Source organism: Dipodomys spectabilis, unplaced genomic scaffold (genome assembly GCF_019054845.1).
Source record: "Dipodomys spectabilis isolate Male_0828 unplaced genomic scaffold, ASM1905484v1 ptg000228l, whole genome shotgun sequence".
Lineage (NCBI taxonomy): Eukaryota > Metazoa > Chordata > Mammalia > Rodentia > Heteromyidae > Dipodomys > Dipodomys spectabilis.
In genome coordinates, this window is record NW_024870905.1 from 10,945,158 (window position 1) to 10,964,189 (window position 19,032).

At 40.6% G+C, this 19,032-nt stretch overlaps 1 protein-coding gene across 1 annotated transcript in view; it reads right to left on the reverse strand.

The window, feature by feature from the left end:
- Positions 1-13,131, reverse strand: part of Nrg4 (neuregulin 4) — a 30,751-nt gene extending 17,620 nt beyond the window's left edge. The window contains exons 1-2 of the mRNA XM_042697746.1: positions 13,122-13,131; positions 10,789-10,882 (exon numbers count right to left, since the gene is read on the reverse strand). Of these exons, the coding sequence (XP_042553680.1) occupies positions 10,789-10,882; positions 13,122-13,131 (104 nt within the window). The remainder of the gene's footprint in view (positions 1-10,788; positions 10,883-13,121) is intronic.
- Between the last annotated feature and the right edge of the window lie 5,901 nt (positions 13,132-19,032).

Below are 19,032 nucleotides of genomic sequence, written 5' to 3' on the forward strand. Positions count from 1 at the left end.
ATAAGAAAGACACTTTAAATACAGAGGCACAGTGGGGCTGAAAGGACAAAAAGAGAAACCATGCCAGGCGCTGGTGCCTACAGGTGCTGGTGGCTCACGCCTATAATCCTATGTACTCAGGAGGCTGAGATCTGAGGATCACAGTTCAAAGCCAGCCTGGGCAGGAAAGTCGGTGAGACTCTTATCTCCGATAAATCACCAGAAAACCAGAAGTGGTGATATGGCTTAAGTGGTAGAGTGCTAGCCTTGAGCTGAAGAGCTCAAGGACAGTGCCCAGGCCCAGAGTTCAAGCTCTATGAGTAACCAAAGAGAGAGAAAGAGAGAGAGAGAAACCACGTAAAGCCCTAATCAAAAGAAAGCTAGTAGGCCAATATTTGGGCTATCCAGATACAACGCAGTAGATACACTTTATCATTAGGGGCCACATTTTACAACCCTATTAGATGCTAGAAACCATAAAATCTATCAAGACCTCTGTGTTTTATGTTTTTCCAAAACATATCTATCTGTAATTAAGTTGAATTTATACATTAGGATGACAGGAGATTAATAACAGCTAAGTATCAAAGAAAGTAATGACAACAATACACTGTCCTAAAAGTTACGTGAATGTGCTATCTTTTGCTCTCTCCAAATTTCCAATTGTGTTTTTAACCTCTTCACTTAAAAAAGTTTCCTTAATAGCTTCTCTTTGGCAGTCATATGTGCATTGTGCTTTGGGGGCCATTACTAGGTAAAGGGCTCAGTGGAGGTTGCTAGGACTCTGGAATACCAGGACAGTGAACCTGACAACACACTGGGATGGCTGCCAGGTGGTAAGCGGGTGAGTAGCGGGTGTGCCTGGGAAATGCGGAGTGCAGTGACAGAGGCTGTCCAAGTTGGGGAGGGCAGGAGAGGGCAGGATTTCACCATGTTCCTCAGATCCATGTGCCACTCAAAACTCAGGAAGTATGCCTGCAATTTCCTCATTAATGTGATTGACCACAGGTAAGTGAAATTGAGAAAGATCAACTGCAGAAAGGTAGACTATTGTATTAGCAATAAAGAATGTTGTGTAATAATAAAAAGGTCAGTTAAATATAAGAGCTGATAAGATGTCTAAACTTGCATACATGTAATAACACAGCTCCAAAACACATAGAGCAAACACTGATAGAACTCAAAGGAGAAACAGGCAATCCACAATCATACCTCAAGATTTAACATACTTAATAAATAAATGACAGAAGCATAAAAATAGCGTAGAAAAAAATTATAGAATATTTGAGCAGCACTATCCAATTGCCTTAATTGGCACTGAACCATCGATTGCTCTTTTAAAAGTGCACTTGGGACAGTGATCAAAATAAATGATATAAAGGGCCATAAAGAATATCTCAGTAAGTTTCAAAGGAACAAAACTCAATAAAAGCTGGGTGCCAGTGGCTCATACCTGTAATCCTAGCTACTTGGGAGGCAGAAATCAGAAGGATCGGTATGAGGACAACCCAGGCAGAAAAGTTTGTGAGACACTTTCTCAACCACAGCTGGGCACAGTGGCACATCCCGTCATTCCAGCTGTGTGGAGCCTCGTGAATGGGAAGATGACAGAGCCAGGCTGTCCAGACAAAAGTCCTCAAGACTGCATCTCAGCAGAAGCAGCTGGCCTTGAAGCCGAGCTGTAGCTCAAAGCCTTGAGCATAAGAGCTTAAGGACACTGCCCAGGCCTTGAGTTCAAGGACCATAACTGACAAAAGCAAACAAACAAGAAAACAAACAAATCCAGCCAGCACAAAAAAAGACTGAAGGCATGGATCAGTAATAGCCTACCTGGCCAAGTATAAGGCCCTAAATTGAACTCCAAACATGTAAAAAACAAAAACTGTAAAGAGAATATATTGCCTGACTATAATGAATTTAAACTTCAAACGAATAATAAACAATACAACCAAAAAAATCCATATGGTTAAAAATGGAACAATATATACTTTCATAAAATCAACAGAGTGACTATGTTTCAAGAGGTATTAGAAGACCCTTGACATAAATACACTGAAACTGTATCATACCAAAATTGTGGGCTGCAACAAACTTAGCCACCAGAGAACATTTGATAAGTTTTTAAATCTTCTATTAAAATAAATAAAAGGCTGCCAGTGAATTCAAGAAGTGAATGAATGACAAGTCCATTGCACCCAAAGACTGCAGACGGAAGGAAATAAACAAGAGGAGGAATAGAGAGAGAACATGCCTGAAGCTCACACTGGCCACCGTGCATGCGTTGAAGCTGTTGCTTCCTTGGCTCCATAGACAAAGCAGCTTCAAGTTCCAGTTCAGATGTACAGAGCCAGCCTTCTGTGGCTTTAACTCAAGCCCTGTGTTTTTTGTTTGTTTGTTTTGTCAGTTGTGGAGCTTGAGCTCTGGGCCTGGACACTGTCCCTCAGCTCTTTAGCTCAAGGCTAACACTCTATCACTTGAGCCACAGCACCACTTTTGGCTTTTTCTGCTTATGTGATGCTGAGGAATTGAACCCAGGGCCTCAGGCATGCGAGGCAAGCACTCTACCACTGAGCAACCTTCCCAGCCCAGCTCTGTGTTTTAATAGTTTTTTTTTTATTGAGATTAGGTGATTACATAAATTTCACATATTTCACGTATTGTGGAATAGTGATACTTAGTCACAAATACATTTTAACCTTCACAAAGCAAATGGTCATTATCATGGTCTATAAAATTTGTGCAGTCTATGAGCTTTGACAATACAACTATTTTGGGGCTGGGAAGGTGGCCCAGTGGTAGAGTGCTTGCCTTGTATGCATGAGGCCCTGGGTTCGATTCCTCAGCATCACATAAGCAGAAAAAGCTGGAAGTAGAGCTGTGCCTCAAGTGGTAGAGCGCTAGTCTACAGCTGAAGAGCTGAGGGACAGCGCCCAGGCCCAGAGTTCAGGCCCCACGACCGACAAAAAAAAGACAATACAACTATTTCTTCCACATCAGGTGGTATTTACATTTCTTCCTTTTGCTTAGTGTCAGCTGTTTCCTCTTTCCCTCTCATTCCCTCCCTCCCATCGCTGCCTTTGAATTGCTTAGTTCATTTTCATCAATGTCCATGGCAAAGCTCCTTGTTTTTAAGCAACACTCTACACTTCCACAAAAATGTGTAACCAGAGCAATAGATTTATTATTCTAGGACTAGAAAGTAGCCTAAAAAACAACTTAAAAAAAAACACCCATATTACAAAAAGGTTTTACTCTTTGCAAATACCTGGTCATTGCTCACTATGTACCAGGAAAAAGAAGTAAGCAATTGTAACTGCCCACTTTAATCTCTTTGAGGAATGTGATACAGTATAAAAAGCAAAAGCATTAGGAGACAAGGTGCAGTGGGAGGACGAGTGGGTCAGGAGAATTTGGGGACATGGATATAGGGAGAAGCCAGTAATCCCTGTACCCAGGCAGCTGCTGAAAGAATGGATCAGACAAAGGGCTGCTGTGCCATCGAGGGAAGGCATGGATAAGTAACTCTCTTCAGGGCTGGGAAGGTGGCTCAGTGGTAGAGCGCTTGCCTTGCATGCATGAGGCCCTGGGTTCGATTCTTCAGCACCACATAAGCAGAAAAAGCCAGAAGTGGCGCTGTGGCTCCAGTGGTAGAGGGCTAACCTTGAGCTGAAGAGCTGAGGGACAGCGCCCAGGCCCAGAGTTCAGGCCCACAACCGACAAAAAAAACAAAAAAAAAAGAAACTCTTCATTATGGTCCATTCCAGCTCTGAGCACAAAGCCACCCAGCCCAGCCCCAGCCCCCAGCCCTGCGGCGGGCAGCTGCACCCTAGAGAAGCTGGCATGCAGCCTCTGGGGACCAGCCTGGGCAAAAAGGCCCCAGTTCTATATTCTTTAATGTTCTCCTCAATCCTCTTTCCTCTCCTACTCCTCTTTCTCCCCCAATTTTGGGTTTTTCAAATAAACTAATGGAATATTACAAATGATTTTGTGCCAATGAACTCGACTGCTTAGATCAAATGGGAGTATTCTTGGAAGGCAAAAAATTTATCAAAGCCTATTCATGGAAAAATATCACTCAACTGAATAATTTTATATCTATTAAAGACTCAAAATTTACTTATTTATTTTTTGTCTGTCATGGGTTTGAACTCTGGGCCTGGGCGCTGTCCCTGAGCTCTTTGGCTCAAGGTGAGCACTCTACCACTTGAGCCACAGCACACTTCCAGTCTTCTGGTGGTTTATTGGAGATAAGAGTCTCATGGACTTTCCTGCCTAGGCTGGCTTTGCACTGCGGTCCTCAGATCTCAGCCTCCTGAGTAGCTAGGATTATAGGTGTGAGCCATTGGTGCCCAGCTAGTTAAATCTTTTTTAAAAGGTTCTGAATAATACAATTATAGATCTGAAAAAACTCAAGAGTCAAGGGGAAATGTACTGTAAAGAAGATAATGGTGGTGCTGGGAAGGTGGCTCAGTGGTAGAGCGCTTGCCTTGCATGCATGAGGCCCTGGTTCAATTCCTCAGCACCACATAAGCAGAAAAGGCCGGAAGTGGCGCTGTGGCTTAAGTGGTAGAGCGCTAGCCTTGAGCTGAAGAGCGGAGGGACAGTGTCCAGGCCCAGAGTTCAGGCCCTACGACTGACAAAAAACAAAAGAAGAAGAAGAAGATAATGGTGGGGCTCTGATGGCTCACACCTATAATCTGGGCCACTCAGGAAGCTGAAATCTGAAGATTGAGGTTTGAAGCTAGCTCAGGCAAGAAAGTCCATGAGACTCTAATCTCCAATAAACCAGCAGAAAACCAGAAGTGGAGCTGTAGCTCAAAGTGGTAGAATGCTAGCCTTGAGGTCAAAAGCTGAGGAACAGTGCCCAGGCCCTGACTTCAAGCACCACAACTGACGTATATACACACAAACAAACCAAAACAAACAAAAAAAGAAACAAGATAATGAAGGAAAGTAGAAATTATAAAATCAGCAAAAATCATATCAGAAGAGAACTTATTTGTCAGATAAAATAAAAATCATACGATCACTTTGATAGGCACCCCAAAAGCACTTAGTGAAATATAAAACTCATTTTTGACATAAACTCAGGAAAGAAAGGAAGGGCACTTCTGAATCTGTGAAAGGAGAAAGACAACCCCGACATCCTCTGTCCCACTCAGTGATGCAAGCAAGGGAGATTCTCTTTCCTTGAGATCAGAAACCAGACAAGACAGTTCTCACCACTATACTACCAACTCTAGCCAGGCAACACCTCAGAAACAACCAAAGGACTCGACACCAGCAGCCAGAATGCCAGTGTAAAGAGCGTGTGACTGTCCATTCTCCAGGAATATCTTTCATCACTAACGAGACTCAACAAGACTGCTACACACAAAAGCTGCGGGGAAATAATTTTGTTTCTCTAGACTCATAGCATTTGAAAAGTACAATTTTAAATCACATATTTATTTTTAAAAGGTATGCAAAATCACCACACAAACAGGCAAAATAACTATTATAGAGAGAAATTTAATCAGGTTTAAAAGCCTTGTAATATTATTAAGATCTTAATTTCTCTCATAATTATCTTAATGATTCAATCTCAATTAAAATCCTTTCAGGAATTTCTTTGGGGTGGGGAGGAATTTACAAACTAATTCTAAAACTTAACTTAGACCAAATGGAAAAGCAGATAAACTAGTCCACAAGCTCTAGCTCTGAATAATCACACTCACTACTGATTAGCCTGTGCTTACCTGCCAGAGCCTGTGTAAACCCTCCCTACAGAAGGTCATGCCAAGGTCATACCCTCAGGAGCCCTAAGTTCCCTGTGTAGTATGTATACATAGTGTCCTCACATAACTAAAACTGGCTACAAAAAAAAATCTAAAGACAGTCTGAACTCTTTTTGCAGAAGCAGAGAGATCCATCTTCAAATTCAAATGGTCTTTTAAAGGATTCCCAAGTAGCCAACACATGTGTGTGTTACATGTGTGTATGTTACTCAAGGCTAAAGTTCTACCACGTGAGCCACAGTGCCACTTCCAGCTTTTTGGTAGTTTATTGGAGATAAGAGCATCATGGACTTTCCTGCCCAGTCTAGCTTCCAACTATAATCCTCAGATCGCAGCCTCCTGAGTAGCTAGGATTATAGACCTAAGTCACCAGGTACCCAGCTGCCCAAACATTCTTTAAAAAAAAAAAAAATAGAGGACTTCTATTTCCTGGTTTCAAAAGTAACTATTAAGTGACATCACTCAAACAATATAATGCAACACAATGAGGACACACAGCCCCAGGAACAGGGTACAGAGCCCAGAAGTAAGCCCTCATCCCTGCACTCAAGTCACCATGACATTCATGGAGTTTTTCCATAAATGGATCTATACTTAAGACATAAAAGGTTTAGAAGAAATACCAGGGGAAATAACCAGTGAAAACCAGAGCTGGAAGTGTAATTGTGTCGTGGTAATTGTGTTGGCCTAGCAAGCCCAAAGCCCTGAGTACTAAAAGAAAAAAAAAAACAACCTAAAAAACAAAAACAAAATCAACTAAGTTGATTTCTAATGAAGATAAGGGAATATAGGAAAGAAAAATAGTGAAAATTCAATCATTCTAATAGAAGATAGGAATGGAAAATATTTTAAATCATGGTAAATAGAAACAATGTAAATGTAAAACAAGAGGGTAAAAAAAAGTAAAAATGATAAAATTAAATATTTAAATCACATTCTATTTTTTTTTTTTTTTGGTTGTGGGACCTGAACTCTGGGCATGGGTTCTGTCTCTCAGCTCTTCAGCTCAAGGCTAGCGCTCTACCACTTGAGCCACAGCACCACTTCCAGTTTTTTCTGCTTATGTGATACTGAGAAATTGAACCCAGGGCCTCAGGCATGCAAGGCAGGCACTCTACCACTGAGCCACCTTCCTAGCCCTCACATTCTATTCTTGTAGACATACTTTTTTGTTGTTGTTGTTCTGTTTTTTGGTTTTGTCGGTAGTGAGGCTTCAACTATGGGCCTGGACGCTGTCCCTCAGCTCTTCAGCTATCACTTGAGCCACAGGGCCACTTCCGATTTTCTGGTGGTTAATTGGAGGTAAGAGTCTTACAGACTTTCCTGCCTGGGTTGGCTTTGAACCGAGATCCTCAGATCTCATAGCTAGGATTACAGACATAGGTCACCGGTACCCGGCTGTTGTAGACATACTTAATAAACAGTGGAAGTAGGGAAAATCCACATAACAAATAGTAAGAAAATATAGGATTATAAGAAGCTTGACCTAACTGACCTTCATACAATCATGCACCGGTTATTAAAGAACCTGCATCCTGCTTTCATACAATTAGATCACTTAACACTGTGAACCAGGCACAAATCTCAGCAAACACTGAAGAGTTAATACCAAGGACTTAGCTTAAAAACATTAGCTTCACCAGGTGCTGTGTCTCATGCCTGTAATGCTAGCTACTTGGAAGGTTGAAATTGGTTGCATGGGGTTTCAAGGCTAATGGAGAAAAGTTCAGGAAACTCTTCAGTAAGGGAAATGGAGGTCTGGACACAGTGGCCAATGCCTGTCATCTTAGCTACAAGGGACACTTACCTAACAGAGGTGCTTACTTGGGCAAGAAGCAAGACCGATACTCTATCTTAGAGATAACCAGCAAAAATCACAGCTGTCAGCAAGGCTTAGTGACAAGAGCATCTGCCTCACAAGCACAAAGATCTGAGTACAAACCCCAGTACCACAAACATTAAAAAAATTAGCTTGAGGCTGGGCATTGGTGACTCATGCCATCATCCTAGCTACTCAAGAGATCAGATCATTGTCCAAAGCCAGCCCAAGTGGGAAAAGTAGGTGAGACTCCTATCTCTAATAAAACACCAGAAAACTGGAAGTGGTCTTATGGCTCAAAGCAGTACACCATTAGCCTTGAGTGAAAGAGCTCAGGGACAGTGCCCAGGCCCTGAGTTCAAGTCCCATACCAACAAAAATAAAACAATAAATTACCTTAATATAATTCAACTCAGTCATGAGGCAAAAGTAGGAGGATCAAGGTTTGAGGTATGCAGCAATACAAAGGAAGACCAGAAACAAATTCAAGGTGGGCAACACAATGTGAAATAAGTCCTACAAAAGTGAACAAACTCTGAATGGAGCTCAGATCAGGGAAGAGGAGCTGGCCACAAAGGTGGGTTAGGGCCAGACTAAAAGCTCCAAGCACGACGGGGGAAGGTGAGAGCTGACTTCAGAGGTGGAGGCACCTGGGCGTGAAGTCTTCCTGCTTTACAGTGTACAAGGAAGGTAAGAAGAAATGGTAGGAGCTGGGCTGAAAAATGAGGTTCTCACCCTTGGATATTGCTATTACTGCCTACAGGGATATCTTAGAAATATAGTCCCTGAGATCGTTGGAAAGAAATTGTTTTTTTTTATTAAAAATAATAATATATCAGGGCTGGGAAGGTGGCTCAGTGGTAGAGCGCTTGCCTTGCATGCCTGAGGCCCTGGGTTCAATTCCTCAGCACCACATAAGCAAAAAGAAAAAAAAGCTGGAAGTGGCGCTGTGGCTCAAGTGGTAGAGTGCTAGCCTTGAGCTAAAAAGCTGAAGGACAGCGCCCAGGCCCAGAGTTCAGGCCCCACGACTGGACCCAAAAAAAATAATAATAATATAAGCTGGGCATCAGTGGCTCATGTTTGTAATCCTAGCTACTAAGGAGGCTGAGATCTGAGGATCGAGGTTCAAAGCCAGCCTGGGAACAAAAGTCCATGAGACTCTTATCTCCATTTAACCATGAGAAAACCAGAAGTGGCACTGTGGCTCAAAGTGGTAGAGCACTAGCCTTGAGCTGAAGGCCTCAGGGAAGTGTGTAGGCCCCATAACCAACAAAGACATAATAATAATAATATATAATTTAAAGTATACCTGCATTCAACTCCCCTGAGCCCTTGGCCACTCAGTGCCTTCCTTTTCTCTCCATCTCTTTGGCCCTCCCTGTTTTACCCATCCCTACCTCTACTTCCTGCCAGGGGACTGACAGCTGGTCGTTCACATCCCACTACATAGAGGGCCATCCCACTCACCTGTGGCCATGCCACATGGTGACCTGGCATCATGCCCCCTCCAGTGGAACCCACTCCAAGTTAGAATTAGGGAGAGACTCTAGTCCGGCCTTAACCCTGCTGGAGGTTACCAGCAAAATTGCCCATTCTCTTTCACTGGTGACTTTTTTTCCCCTGGTATTTGGGTTTGAATTTAGGAACTTGGACCTGATTAGCTTCTTTGCTTGGCTGGTGCTCTACTACTTGAGCCATATCTTTAGCCTAGCTTTTTGCTGGTTAATTTGAGACAGCCTCATGGACTTGTCAGACAAATCTGGCTTCAACCACAATCCTATGATCTCAGCCTCCTAAGTAGCTGGGGTTAACAGGCATGAGCCACCAGTGCCAGGCTCTCTGGTGACTTTTTGAAATTACAAATGCATTTGTGCTAAAGTAGTGACAGGTAAGGTCTCTCTCCCATTTAAATGAATCTCCAAAATCCAGAACTCATTTCCTTCTTCCAACTTATTTAGCGAAGGCAGCTTGATGAACCAAGTACTCTTACCATTACACATAAATACACACAAGATAAAGGGGGAAAAAACCCAATGGGATAAATTGTAAACTTAGAATGGAACAACAAACCTGAATTTGTGGAACAAAGCTAAAATGCATTTGAAATCTTTTCAGGCCATAAACACTATTTAAAAAAGAAAGCCAATTCCCAATGAGCTGAAGAATAAAGTTAAGGATTTACACCGCCCTATTTCAGTCATCATAAAGTTACACATTGTTTGGTGGTGGTGAAAAAACAAAAATATATATCAGTGTGCTAGAACAGAACACACACATACACACATTTAGTTGACTGCTTTTTTACAAAGATGATAATTACATGGAGAAAACACAGTCTTTGCCACATAGCCCCCACCAAGATCAAAACATAAAGTGTTAGTGCCTCTTAAGCATGTAATGTGTCTCTTCTGACAAGCATTCCGGTTTTTTTCATAAATGTCATACACCATTAACCCTCTGAAGGAATTCAGAATTAAGACATTGTAAGGTTGAGCAAACTTTGGAAGGTGTTTGTGTGGACCATTCTCTTTCATTTGTTTGGTGGTTTTTTTATTTTTGGTTGGATGGCTCATTAGGTTTTTGAGATAGCCTTACTCTTTAGCCCAGGCTGGCTCTGAACTTACAATCTTCCTGTCTCAGCCTCCCAGGTACCTTAGATGGTGTCTAAGGGCCATTACTGTCTTTTTCCCGGTGGTATGACTATTGGAAAGTCACTTCTTATTTCTCATTTTCTTTTTTCTGTTGGTCATGGGTGCTGGAACTTGGGGCCTAGGTGTTGTCCCTGAGTTCTTTTTTGTTCAAGGCCTAGTACTCTAACACTCTGAGTCACAGCACCACTTCCAGTTTTCTGGTGGTTCACTGGAGATAAGAATCTCATGGACCTCTTGCCTGGGCTGGCTTCAAACTGTGATCCTCAAATCTCAGCTTCCTGAGTAGCCAGGATTACAGGCATGAGCTACCAGCACTGGTCCTAAAATGGATTATTTAAAAAATTGGTCTAGGCTGGAACCTACCTAAACTCACTTTTTAAATGAAGGCCTTGATGAATGAGATTTTTACATGCTACTTGGTTTTGTCTTAAAAATATATCCTACCCAAAGAGGTTAAGAAGGACAGAGCCCATACTTCTCCATTGTATACTGATTTGACTGTGATACCTCCTCCAGAAGCTGGAATAGGAAAGGAATGCACCCACTCCCCCATTGCACTCACCTACAAAACGGGCTGGCAATAGTAGGAATCACATAACAAATCCCCCCATTCAGGCAAAAGGACCTGTGCCCTGGACCACAGGGTTCTTCGTGATCTAAAACACATCCGCATCGGGAATAGAGAAAGAGAAGTTAAAGTCTTTCGAATGCAACCAGGACCTGGGAACGACCAATCTCAGATTTAAGTAGTCACTGCAAAAAATAGAATGAAGCCTTTTTCTTTTCGCAATGAAAAAAATCTTATTCCTTGGTTCATTAGGATTCTCTTCCTTTGAGAGAAAAAAAATTCATTATAGAATAGATTTAGAAGCTATATAACAGAAATAAGAAACCTTTACACTATATGAAAACAAAAAGATGAAGTAGGCTCTTAGGGACTATCTCATTTAGTGCAGGGACTGCAGTACTAGAACTTTCCAAAGACTGTATTTAGATGTTTATTTTTCCTATAGGACTCAAATATATTAAATTCTGAAATGGAAATGAGAAATTTATTTAGATAATTGAAATAAGTGTTGACTTCCAAAATTAATTTTAAGTGTATATATGTATATAAAGTATATTAAAGAAATATGACAATGTCAAAAGCCAAAGAGATAATATTTCATTAAGTTTTGAATTGCATGGGAATTTTAGGTTGAGACCTATCTAAAGTCAAACTGAAAACCCAGGTTTTTGCTTACTGCATGGCCAAAGCATCCACAATACACTCTGTACATCACCTTTATAATAACAATAAAAAATAAAAAAAATTAAAAAAGAAACTTCTAGAATATTAAGGAAATAAACCTTCACTTCTCCCTTGCCTTTCTCGCCTTCCTCCATTTTTGCTTTCTTCTTTATCTTTGACCTTTTCTTTACCTACCTTCATCTATTTCCCTTTTTCTCTGCATACAGCTCCTTCTTTCCAGACTCACTGCCACATCTTATTAACACACACACACACACACACACACAAAACAGTCCACATACCACAAAACCTTTCCTTTCACTCCTGGTTACCAAAACATTGTACAGAAAAAACCAAAAGTGGGGCTGGGAAGATGGCTCAGTGGTAGAGCGCTTGCTTTGCATGCCTGAGGCCCTGGGTTCGATTCCTCAGCACCACATAAGCAAAAAGAAAAAAAGCCAGAAGTGGTGCTGTGGCTCAAGTGGTAGAGCGCTAGCCTTGAGCTGAAGAGCTGATGACCGGACCCAAAAAAAAAAAGAAAGAAAAAAACAAAAGTAATTATAGTCAAACTCATTGAGTCACAATGTTATCACTTCCAATTAGAAAATTGCTAAGAACTTTTCTTTTGCCTTTCCTTTTTTCTTTTCTTTCTTTTCTTTTTTTCTTTTGTTGTTGTTGTTGTCAGTTGTGGGGCTTAAACTCTGGGCCTGGGTGCTGTTCCTCAGTTCTTCAGCTCAAGGCGAGCATTCTACCTCTTGAGCCACAGCACCACTTCCAGCTATCTTTTGCCTTTCTTAGTGAATTATATTTTGATTGTTAAAATCACATGTTATGTGAATTCCTGGTTGTTTCTGTCTTTAAAATGAACCGAGTATCATCTTTCATGAAGAAAAAATGGTATCACTGTCATTTGGCATGAAAAATACTAATTTTTTAAAAGTTTCTATGATTTTTGCCACTAAAGTATTAATATTTGTTTAGATACAGTTGCTATGAGCCCAAGATATCACCATGATCAGATTCTGAAATTTAAAACTTTCTTTTTACTTTAGAATTGAGAAAACCCTGTTTTGGCATTACATTATACCTTCAAAGTATAAAAACATAAAAAGGAAACAAGTACAAAAAATTTAAGTTGTAAAAAAAAATGACCATCTCAAACTAATTTTTCTAGATTTCTTTTTCATTTTTACCCAAAGCCATGCTTCTTTATTGTAAAAAAAATTAATTACCTAATTTCAGGACTACTTTGACTAACAAATAAAATCCCAATTAATGTAACAAAAGGAAGTCATTCATCACATCTGTTTTTCAGTTCAACTACTGTACATATTCTTTAACTAGATGTATCTCAACATGTGATATTTGGTTGGGGGGGCCTCATCTGACCTGAATTACTATCTCTTAAATATTCATTTACTTAATATTCAAATAGCTGGTTTCAGATATAGAGTAAACTAGCATTTGCAGTGTGCAAAAACCAATACAACAGGTAAGTGGAAAGTAAAAGTTTTATGTTATAAAGAAAGGTCTCCAAAACCAAACTGATTCCTATGTTTGGACTGATTTTGGATAGGAACAGTGTAGCCTTGTGTGAATGTACATTTGTTGCTCTATTACTAAATGACATACACAAACAAAAGTATGAACTTACAAGAAATTACCTGTTGGCATCTTAATTTTTAAATAGTTTCATTCTTGGTCAAAAGAATAAGTTGAAAACAGCACCTAAAATAGTTTTAAAATTATTAATTGAAAGGAAAACATCATATTTGAGGGCATTATAAAATATCAAATATTCAAGCCTGGTGCTGGTGGCTATCAAATATCTTAATAGTGATATTTTTAAATGCTAAAAAAAAAGACATCCATATGTGAATGACAAAATCAGAGCATCTGTTTTTTTAGATAGTTAAAAAATGAACAGTCAAAATACAAGTGTACTAAATACACACATTGCCTAAATAATGTAAGCTTAAACCTTCCTATAGAAAAACTTGAGACATTTTGCTTTTAATAAACATTTAATGTAGGAGTGTATTCTATGAGATTATATAAGAAAGATGTGAGGCAATAAAGGAAATTCCATGACCTGAATTGACTTTTCCCTTTCTTATGAAGCCAATTTGTTATCTGACTTTTAAGAAGAACCTGTAACTTTGCTTTCATTTCATTGAAAATGGTCAGACATACTATATAAAAGGCTCAAACAGCATTGAAAATATTTGCTCAACATTGACAAGTACACTTTTTAAGTTTCCCATCGATTGATTACACATTACATTTATTAATCAAGACACACCTTTTAAAAAATACCTGGCATCTGGTAAAGCGAAGTAGCGACTGGGAGGTGCTCAAGTGTAAAGCTTTCTGCTTATCCTGCAAACAAAGACATTAAATGTATATATTGGAAAAGGTGAAACTTCATACTTACACTGGGGCTACGTGTTCTCAATTCTGCTTTGTAAAGGCAGAGTACTCCTGACTGAGACACAAACACTGTGGCAGAAATCAACCCACCTCTTCTCATCAACACAAGGGCAGTGTCTTCTCACCGTTTAAACCAGCCACTCTTTGGGTTATGCAGCAGAGAAAGAGAGAGAGGGAGAGACAGAGAGAGAGAGACAGAGAGAGAGAGGGGAGAGAGAAAGGGAAGGAGAGACAGGAAGAGAAGGAGCAAGAGAGGGGCGGGGATTGGGAGAGCACACATACACATCAAAATGATTTGATCAGAAATAATCATGGCTCCTTCTGAATTGCTTGCTTTTTTTTTTTAATCTCCAAGCATACTTGGCTTACCTCAATGAAAAAAAAAACCTTAGATACACAAATGATAAATGTAGACATGGCGTAGTTTCAAAAGTTTTTGAATAGTGCCATCTACAGCAGCTATGACTTGCATTTTTATAACATGTCAAAAATCTGATTGATCTGGCCGAGTGTGGGTGCGGTGGAGCAGCGCGAGGTGTGCAGAAATCTGTGCCACCAAGAACTGTGCACGGAGCCGAAGTCACTTAGAAAAGGGACTTGTACCAAGCTGCACTCCCAAATCACTATCCAAGTTCTAAAGTTATGAAATCAACCTCATTCTTGAGACTCCTTATCTCTCTGTGCCTGCGTAATTGGAGTCTTGCGAAAGTTTGCGGAGAAAAGGCATGTGGATCTAATGAATGGCCAGTGCTCCAGAGGGTGTTGAAAAAATAACTTACCATGGCTTAAAGAACTTACAAGTCAAGAAGGTAATTGCTCTCACAAACTTATAGCAGTGTCCAGCGTGAAATGTGGTCATTACTGACCTTGATGGCACTGTAACTACCTACAAAGCTGTTAGGTTCACATGAGGGAAAGTTAAGCTCTAAAATTCATATAGTAAATATAAACTGACCCTATAATTTCATCAAAACGAAATACATGGGGGGCAGGGTTCATCCTATAATGATCTAAAGCATGCCAAGCATTTAATATGGCTATCTTTTCTAAACCCTCATTCAGACATTACTACTTGAATGATGTAAAACACAGAAAGGCCTGCATTTATGCCATATAAAGGGGGTACATAGGGATATACAAAGGGGTTTCACATGTATTTTCCTAGGTGCAGATTCTATACTTGGACTGAATTCACCCCCCTTTACTACCCTTTCATCCTTTCTAAAACAATGTTAACAGGTTTCTTGGTTCTATTCATATCAGGTACAGTACAGTGTTTGAATGTTAAAGTGATGTGCCTACAAAAATTAAGCACCATTTATTGTTTTCTTTCTTTCTTTTTTGGCAGTGCTAGCTAGGGCTTGAACTCTGGGCCTAGGCTTCTTTTGCTCAAGGCTAACAGTCTACCTCTTGAGTCACAGTCCAATTTCTGGCTTTTTCTGTGATTAACTGGAGATAAGAGTCTTGCAAACTTTCCTGCTGGGGCTGGCTTCAAACCATGATCCTCAGAACTCAGCCTCCTGAGTAGCTAGGATTACAGGAGTGAGCCACCGGTGCCCAGCTTATTGTTTTGTTTTAACTACTATGCTATCTACTAATATAGAAATGGCTACTACATTTTATGTGGGAAATAATGTGTGAAGTCATCCATATTACATTTAGGTTTATTATAAGACGTAAATTTTATATTCAGTATCTTTTCTACAATAAGAATAAATCACCACTGGGTGTCACTGGCTCACACCTGTAATCTTATCTTCTTAGAAGGCTGAGATCTGAGGATCGTAGTTTGAAGATAGCCCAGGCAACGAAAACACTGATATGCTAATCTCCACTAAACAATCCAAATAGCCAATGGTGGAGCTGTTGGCTCAAGTGGTAGAGTACTAGCCTTGAGCTAAAGAAGCTCAGGGAAGGGCTGGGAAGGTGGCTCAGTGGTAAAGTGCTTGCCTTGCATGCATGAGGCCCTGGGTTCAATTCTTCAACACCATATAAGCAGAAAAAGTCAGAAGTGAAGCTGTGGCTCAAGTGGTAGAGCACTAGTCTTGAGCTGAAGAGCTGAGGGGCAGTGCCCAGGCCCAGAGTTCAGGCCCAACAAACCAAAAAAAAAAGCTCAGGGACAGTGCTGAGGCCCTGAATTTAAGCTCCAAGCACCCTCACACACAAATCAGCTGAAGAGCTGAGGGGCAGTGCCCAGGCCCAGAGTTCAGGCCCAACAAACCAAAAAAAAAAGCTCAGGGACAGTGCTGAGGCCCTGAATTTAAGCTCCAAGCACCCTCACACACAAATCATTGAGCCAAATAATTTTTTTCCAGTCCTGGGGCTTGGACTCTGAGCCTGGGTGCTGTCCCTGAACTTCTTTCTGTTCAAGGCTAGGGCTCTACAATTTGAGCCACTTCTGACTTTTTCTGTGACTAATTGGAGATGAGAGTCTCAGGGACTTTCCTGCCCAGGCTGGAATTCAAACCTTGATCCTCAGATCTCAGCCTCCTGATTAGCCATGATTACAGGCATAAGCCACTGGTGCCTAGCTGATTTTTTTTTTTGAGACAGGGTCTTTCTGTATGGTCTAGGCTGACCTCAAACTTTTTCTTTTGTCTTTGCCAGTCCTGGGGCTTGAACTCAGGGTCTGGGCTCTGTCCCTGAACCTCTCTGGTTCAAGGCTAATGCTCTACCACTTGACCCACAGCACCACTTCTGGCTTTTTCTGTGTGTGTGGTACTGAGGAATCAAACCCAGGGCTTCGTGCATGCTAGGTAAGCACTTTACCACTAAGCCACATTCCTAACCCTGGCCTTAAACTTTCTAAGTAGCTCAGCCTGGACACATTTGTGATTTTGCTGCCTCAGGATCTTAAGTGCTGGGATTACAGGCATGCATCACCACGTACATGATTCTAAAGTAGAAAATATAAACATTTTTCAAGCTAACATTTCACTCTAAAGGAAAGCTTTAATACTGAAGAATAATCTTTACAATCACCTATCAACAAGCATGTATTAAGTGGCCCACTATCTTTAAACAGTTGACAGTCTCTTGCTAGATTGGGAAATAAGATAAAGGCAAGTAATTACAAAAATGTTTTAGACCAACCTTCAGATATGATTTGGATCTTAAATGTCACTCAAAGGCTCAAGAATTGAGAGATTTGGTGTCCAGATGATGGCAGTAATAAAAGATAACAGAGGTAGAGGTAGGGCTTAATGGAAGAATGCTAGGCCCTTGGAGGCAATCCCTTGAAGATGATATTGAAACTCCAAGCCTTCCTCTTTTTGCTTCCTACCATCATGGCATAAACAGCCTTGCTCTGCTTTGCACTCTCTGGCATGATATTCTGCCTTGCCACAGGGCACAGAGTGAGGGAACCAAACTTCCCATGCATTGAAACCATAAGCCCAAATTAACATTTCTTCCTCTAAGTCTATTTCCTTGTGTATCTTGCCATAGTGATGGAAGGATGACTGATAAAGTAACTTTTACACAAGCCCTACAGGCACTTAGAGCAAGGATTTAATTTCATGTGATCTGATCTAGTCTCATAAATACTTGTGTCACTATATGAATATATATACAAACAGAAAAAAAAGAACAATGCTTAACTGCAAAGAAAAATGTCTTTCTTCACAATTATTGCCAGGTGCTGGTGGCTCATACCTGTAATCCTAGCTACTCAGGAGGCTGAGAACTGAGGACCGCTGTTCAAAACCAGCCCTGGCAGGAAAGTCCATGAGATTCCTATCTCTAATATTATGTACAAAAAAAAGCTGGTGGAAGTGGAGCTGTGGCTCAAAGTGGAAGAGCACTAGCCTTGAGCACAAAATCTCCCAAGGACAGTGTCAAGGCCCTGAGTTCAAGCCCCAATACAACCCCACCCCCCCTAACCCACCCACCCCCGCTGCCAAATCGATAGCAATAGAAATTAGGATAAAAGAGAGTAGCAAGTAGCAACTAAAATGTACTTAGAAGACAAATCCACAGAACAGGTGAGCACGATAAGAAAAGGGGAAAAAATCAAGGGAAATCATTAAGTATTATTAAAATTAAACAAGGAAGAGAACTATGAGGGAAATGCTCCTAAAAGCCACAGTGAGATATGTGTTATGCCCACTGGAGTGGCTATCATCCAAACCGTAGCCAGTAAAAGGTGGAGCTGAAGACACTAGATTACACCTTGCTGGTGGGACTATAAAATGATACAGCCACTTTGGAAAATAGTCTGGTAGCTCCTTAAAGAGTGCAACATAACGCTAGAGGCATGGCTTGGTGGTAAAGTGCTTCCCATGCAAGTACAAGATCTAGAGTTCAAACCTCAATACCACTACACACACTCATGTGAAACACAAACCTCAATACCACTACACACACACACACACACACACACACACACACACACGTGAAACACATATTTACCTTATAAATATGAATGTATCCAAGAGTAATGGACACACAAAACAACACAACGATTCAAAACTTGAATCGTTTACAACAGCTCTTAATCATGATGGCTCCAAATATACATGTTGATCAACTGATGAAAAAATATGTGGTTAAAAAATGTTAAAAAAAATATGTGGTTATAACCATACAAGGGAATACTATTATATAATGAGGAAGTAAATAGTGGCAAATGCTAAAACATGGATAAACTTCAGAAACATTCTAAGTGCAAGAGGCCAGTCTCAGACGATCACATGTCATATGACTGCATTATATATCAAATGTGCAGAAATAAGAGAGTGGACTGTGGTTGCTTGGCCTGAGGCTGGGAATGCAGAGTCACTGAAAACAGCACCAGGGATCTTTCTCAAGGGATGGACTCATAGAAACAGTTGTGTAACACTGTAAATTTCCTAAATGTCAGGAAACTGAATTTTTTTTAGCCTGTAAATGATATTTCATTAAAGTTGTCAAAAGCGAAGGAATATAGAGGTAGATTTTTATGAGTAAGACAATGATTTCCATTTTATTTTTATTATTTATTTATTTTTATGCAGTTGGGGGCTTGAACTCAGGGTCTGGGTGTTGTCCTTGAACTTTTTTCTTTTCTTTTTTTGGTCTGAGACAGGAACTTGAACCCAGTACTTTGCACTTTAACTCACTAGTTAGTGCTTTATACCAACTGAGCCATGTCTCCAACCCTTCCCT